This window comes from Bombina bombina, chromosome 5 (assembly GCF_027579735.1).
Source record: "Bombina bombina isolate aBomBom1 chromosome 5, aBomBom1.pri, whole genome shotgun sequence".
Classification (NCBI taxonomy): domain Eukaryota; kingdom Metazoa; phylum Chordata; class Amphibia; order Anura; family Bombinatoridae; genus Bombina; species Bombina bombina.
The window spans coordinates 137,212,005-137,218,004 of NC_069503.1; the positions used below are offsets into that span (position 1 = coordinate 137,212,005).

The 6,000-nt window shown below is 38.5% G+C and overlaps 1 protein-coding gene across 2 annotated transcripts in view; it reads left to right on the forward strand.

Annotated features, from left to right (window-relative positions):
• The window catches only part of LOC128660094 (tumor necrosis factor receptor superfamily member 16), a 47,671-nt gene extending 41,940 nt beyond the window's left edge, over positions 1-5,731 (forward strand). The window contains exon 6 of one of the 2 annotated variants that reach the window (XM_053713720.1): positions 4,261-5,731. In XM_053713720.1, the coding sequence (XP_053569695.1) occupies positions 4,261-4,562 (302 nt within the window). In that variant the 3' untranslated portion in view covers positions 4,563-5,731. Of the gene's footprint in view, positions 1-4,257 lie in introns of both variants that reach the window. The other variant, XM_053713719.1, reaches the window with a different exon arrangement.
• Positions 5,732-6,000: the final 269 nt, after the last annotated feature.

The window sequence follows — 6,000 nt, forward strand, 5'->3', positions numbered from 1 at the left end:
ACAGATCATGATTCTCATAGCATTATTATTCTTCTTCAACATGCTAATAATTTTATCTGTGATGCCATTTTTGATATTATCAGAGTTGATGTCAGGTTTATGTCTATTTTAGCTAGAAGAGCTTTATGGCTTAAAACTTGGAATGCTGATATGTCTTCTAAATCGACTCTACTTTCCCTTTCTTTCCAGGGTAATAAATTATTTGGTTCTCAGTTGGATTCTATTATCTCAACTGTTACTGGTGGGAAAGGAACTTTTTTACCACAGGATAAAAAATCTAAGGGTAAAAACAGGGCTAATAATAGTTTTCGTTCCTTTCGTTTCAACAAAGAACAAAAGCCTGATCCTTCATCCTCAGGAGCAGTTTCAGTTTGGAAACCATCTCCAGTCTGGAATAAATCCAAGCCTTCTAGAAAAGCAAAGCCAGCTTCTAAGTCCACATGAAGGTGCGGCCCTCATTCCAGCTCAGCTGGTAGGGGGCAGATTACGTTTTTTCAAAGAAATTTGGATCAATTCTGTTCACAATCTTTGGATTCAGAACATTATTTCAGAAGGGTACAGAATTGGTTTCAAGATAAGACCTCCTGCAAAGAGATTCTTTCTTTCCCGTGTCCCAGTAAACCCAGCTCAAGCATTTCTGAAATGTGTTTCAGATCTAGAGTTGGCTGGAGTAATTATGCCAGTTCCAGTTCTGGAACAGGGGCTGGGGTTTTATTCGAATCTCTTCATTGTACCAAAGAAGGAGAATTCCTTCAGACCAGTTCTGGATCTAAAAATATTGAATCGTTATGTAAGGATACCAACATTCAAAATGGTAACTGTAAGGACTATCCTGCCTTTTGTTCAGCAAGGGCATTATATGTCTACAATAGATTTACAGGATGCATATCTGCATATTCCGATTCATCCAGCTCACTATCAGTTTCTGAGATTCTCTTTCCTAGATAAGCATTACCAGTTTGTGGCTCTGCCGTTTGGCCTAGCAACAGCTCCAAGAATTTTTACAAAGGTTCTCGGTGCCCTTCTATCTGTAATCAGAGAACAGGGTATTGTGGTATTTCCTTATTTGGACGATATCTTGGTACTTGCTCAGTCTTCACATTTAGCAGAATTTCATACGAATCGACTTTTGTTGTTTCTTCAAAATCATGGTTGGAGGATCAATTCACTAAAAAGTTCATTGATTCCTCAGACAAGGGTAACCTTTTTGGGTTTCCAGATAGATTCAGTGTCCATGACTCTGTCTTTGACAGACAAGAGACGTCTAAAATTGATTTCAGCTTGTCGAAACCTTCAGTCACAATCATTCCCTTCGGTAGCCTTATGCATGGAAATTCTAGGTCTTATGACTGCTGCATCGGACGCGATCCCCTTTGCTCGTTTTCACATGCGACCTCTTCAGCTCTGTATGCTGAACCAATGGTGCAGGGATTACACAAAGATATCTCAATTAATATCTTTAAAACCGATTGTACGACACTCTCTGACGTGGTGGACAGATCACCATCGTTTAGTTCAGGGGGCTTCTTTTGTTCTTCCGGCCTGGACTGTAATTTCAACAGATGCAAGTCTTACAGGTTGGGGAGCTGTGTGGGGGTCTCTGACAGCACAAGGGGTTTGGGAATCTCAGGAGGTGAGATTACCGATCAATATTTTGGAACTCCGTGCAATTTTCAGAGCTCTTCAGTCTTGGCCTCTTCTGAAGAGTATCGTTCATTTGTTTTCAGACAGACAATGTCACAACTGTGGCATACATCAATCATCAAGGAGGGACTCACAGTCCTCTGGCTATGAAAGAAGTATCTCGAATTCTGGTTTGGGCGGAATCCAGCTCCTGTCTAATCTTTGCGGTTCATATTCCAGGAATAGACAATTGGGAAGCGGATTATCTCAGTCGCCAAACGTTGCATCCGGGCGAATGGTCTCTTCACCCAGAGGTATTTCTTCAGATTGTTCAAATGTGGGAACTTCCAGAAATAGATCTGATGGCTTCTCATCTAAACAAGAAACTTCCCAGGTATCTGTCCAGATCCCGGGATCCTCAGGCGGAGGCAGTGGATGCATTATCACTTCCTTGGAAGTATCATCCTGCCTATATCTTTCCGCCTCTAGTTCTTCTTCCAAGAGTAATCTCCAAGATTCTGAAGGAATGCTCGTTTGTTCTGCTGGTAGCTCCAGCATGGCCTCACAGGTTTTGGTATGCGGATCTTGTCCGGATGGCCTCTTGCCAACCGTGGACTCTTCCGTTAAGACCAGACCTTCTGTCGCAAGGTCCTATTTTCCATCAGGATCTCAAATCCTTAAATTTAAAGGTATGGAGATTGAACGCTTGATTCTTGGTCAAAGAGGTTTCTCTGACTTTGTGATTAATACTATGTTACAGGCTCGTAAATCTGTATCTAGAGAGATATATTATAGAGTCTGGAAGACTTATATTTCTTGTTGTCTTTCTCATAATTTTTCCTGGCATTCTTTTAGAATTCTGAGAATTTTACAGTTTCTTCAGGATGGTTTAGATAAATGTTTGTCCGCAAGTTCCTTGAAAGGTCAAATCTCTGCTCTTTCTGTTCTTTTTCACAGAAAGATTGCTAATCTTCCTGATATTCATTGTTTTGTACAAGCCTTGGTTCGTATAAAACCTGTCATTAAGTCAATTTCTCCTCCTTGGAGTTTGAATTTGGTTCTGGGGGCTCTTCAAGCTCCTCCGTTTGAACCTATGCATTCATTGGACATTAAATTACTTTCTTGGAAAGTTTTGTTCCTTTTGGCCATCTCTTCTGCCAGAAGAGTCTCTGAATTGTCTGCTCTTTCTTGTGAGTCTCCTTTTCTGATTTTTCATCAGGATAAGGCAGTGTTTGCGAACTTCTTTTGAATTTTTACCTAAGGTTGTGAATTCCAACAACATTAGTAGAGAAATTGTAGTTCCTTCATTATGCCCTAATCCTAAGAATTCTAAGGAGAAATCATTGCATTCTTTGGATGTTGTTAGAGCTTTGAAATATTATGTTGAAGCTACTAAGACTTTCCAAAAGACTTCAAGTCTATTTGTCATCTTTTCCGGTTCTAGAAAAGGCCAGAAAGCTTCTGCCATTTCTTTGGCATCTTGGTTGAAATCTTTAATTCATCATGCCTATGTTGAGTCGGGTAAAACTCCGCCTCAGAGGATTACAGCTCATTCTACTAGGTCAGTTTCTACTTCCTGGGCGTTTAGGAATGAAGCTTCGGTTGATCAGATTTGCAAAGCAGCAACTTGGTCTTCTTTGCATACTTTTACTAAATTCTACCATTTTGATGTGTTTTCTTCTTCTGAAGCAGTTTTTGGTAGAAAAGTACTTCAGGCAGCTGTTTCAGTTTGAATCTTCTGCTTATGTTTTCATTTAAACTTTATTTTGGGTGTGGATTATTTTCAGCAGGAATTGGCTGTCTTTATTTTATCCCTCCCTCTCTAGTGACTCTTGCGTGGAAAGATCCACATCTTGGGTAGTCATTATCCCATACGTCACTATCTCATGGACTCTTGCTAATTACATGAAAGAAAACATAATTTATGTAAGAACTTACCTGATAAATTCATTTCTTTCATATTAGCAAGAGTCCATGAGGCCCACCCTTTTTTGTGGTGGTTATGATTTTTTTGTATAAAGCACAATTATTCCAATTCCTTATTTTTTATGCTTTCGCACTTTTTTCTTATCACCCCACTTCTTGGCTATTCGTTAAACTGATTTGTGGGTGTGGTGAGGGGTGTATTTATAGGCTTTTTGAGGTTTGGGAAACTTTGCCCCTCCTGGTAGGAATGTATATCCCATACGTCACTAGCTCATGGACTCTTGCTAATATGAAAGAAATTAATTTATCAGGTAAGTTCTTACATAAATTATGTTTTTTTTTATATGAAAAAGTGACTTTTTAAAAAAAAATCTAAATAAATTCAGCAGTATCAGTTGTGCCCTTTATGCTGCCACTCATTGGCTAATAGGTATGGCTTACTAATGTGGATTGGCTGATAATGTTCTCAATCAAAAAGTACCATAAGACAATTAGCTTTAGTAGAAAGTGCCTAACCGATACGGCAATATTAGTTTTACATTTATACCACATTTACTTCACATTTTCAGGTAAAAACATTTTTTTGCATGATGCCCCTCAAAAATAATGTAGTAACCAGAAAGTAGAGTTGAGAATGTTGACAGTCTCAACATGTTATATAATGTAATAATTGGGAATCCTTTTACAATGTAAATTCTTGTCTTTTAGTAGTGAAGACGGAACCAACTCTCTACATCAACCTGCCACCTCACAAGCAGGAAGAGGTGGAACGCTTGCTGATGGATTCTAGCCGCGGAAAGGACTGGCAACGCTTGGCCAGCTTGCTGGGGTATGAGGAAGACACCATTGACACATTTGGCAGAGGAGAGGACCCTGTACACACCCTTCTGTCTGACTGGTCCTCCAAAGATAGTTCCACACTAGAGGTTCTTTGTGCCGCATTGGTCAACATGGAGCGAGCAGATGTGGTGGAGAATTTGAACAGCACAAATGATGCCAGTTCTGTTGTGTAACAGCAATTACCTCCCTGAGTGGGCAGAACTCTAGACCTCTTACGTTTTACAGACGTCACTCTTTGTTTTTATAAAGAAAATAAACATAAATATCTTGGGAACCAGAAAACTATATTTTGGGTGGATATGTCTCCATCATGACTTTCCCAAGGAAGAGATGCTGGCGTCTCTGGAATGTGCATTGGTTTCAAAAGCCTGCAACACGCCAGTTCTCTCCAGCTTAGTTTTAATGATGGGATCTATCTCAGGATGACTAACTCTTCTTGAATCCTCCTGTTTGTGTGGTGTTTAAAGAATGTTTACCACCATCTGCATTTTGTGTACTTGGATATCACTCTGGGACTCTAAAAAAATGTGCTGTTTATGACTTGTAGCTGGGTTCAGGTATTTGAAAGGGAAAGTTCCACTATGAGCGCAAACAATATACCAGTGTATATATGGCTCCTTTTGTGAGGTCTTTTTTTGTAATTAAAATGGCAGCTACCCCGGCCCTTTATAGAGCTACTTCCTGTTGGCATAACAATTATCCAGCACAGAATAATACATATGTAGTAGCAATGTAATAAATGATGTCATGCGGCAGTAAAGGCTATGACCATGGGTTGGATGCATTACAAGATGTTATTGGCATAATGATATTGCATTTAGTTTTGCCCAGGTTTCACCCGGGTTACATGACTGTTGGAAGAGCATCATCTCAAGCAGTTTGAATTTAGTTTTCATAGAGGAATTCCCAAAAAGATTTTACTTTAGTGGACATGACAATCAACGCCTTTTATGGACTGCACTACTTTGTCTCATGCATCATCAAATTTGACATTTCATTGCCATACAGAGAAAGGGCACAGCCTTGGTTCTTATAACACCATTTCTGGTACTAAGTGGCAAAAAAAACTTTCCCTTTTCTGAATTTTTATAAAAGTTTGTATGATTTATTGCTACACACACCCTGTATACCTTTTTTTTTTTATTGTAAACTAAGGATTATAGACACATTTTTGTATTTTATATATTTTAAAAATGTTTACAGTTTTTCCAACATCAAATCGAACCCATGTCTACTAGGAGTTTACTACATATCTTTACAAAGGAAGAGACTTTGGATATCATTTCAGTAGTTAATATTTGTGTTTTTTTAATATGTTAATATAAATTCTTTTTGAATTTGATGTCCTTGTCATTTTTTCTCTCCAGATTTTATAATAAATACTAAACTAAGGCACCAATACAGAATATTTTATGAGAAAATTTATTTTTTATTCTGATGCATATATTCACTTCCTGAGCAATGAATTAATGGCCATAAAACTGTCCGAATAAAGCTGTGATAGGAGCTTTTAGAATTAATTAAAGGGACAGTCTATACAAGAATTTTTAATACCCAGTTAAGCCCATCAGTGCTGACTCATAAATAACTCCACAGGTGTGAGCACAATGT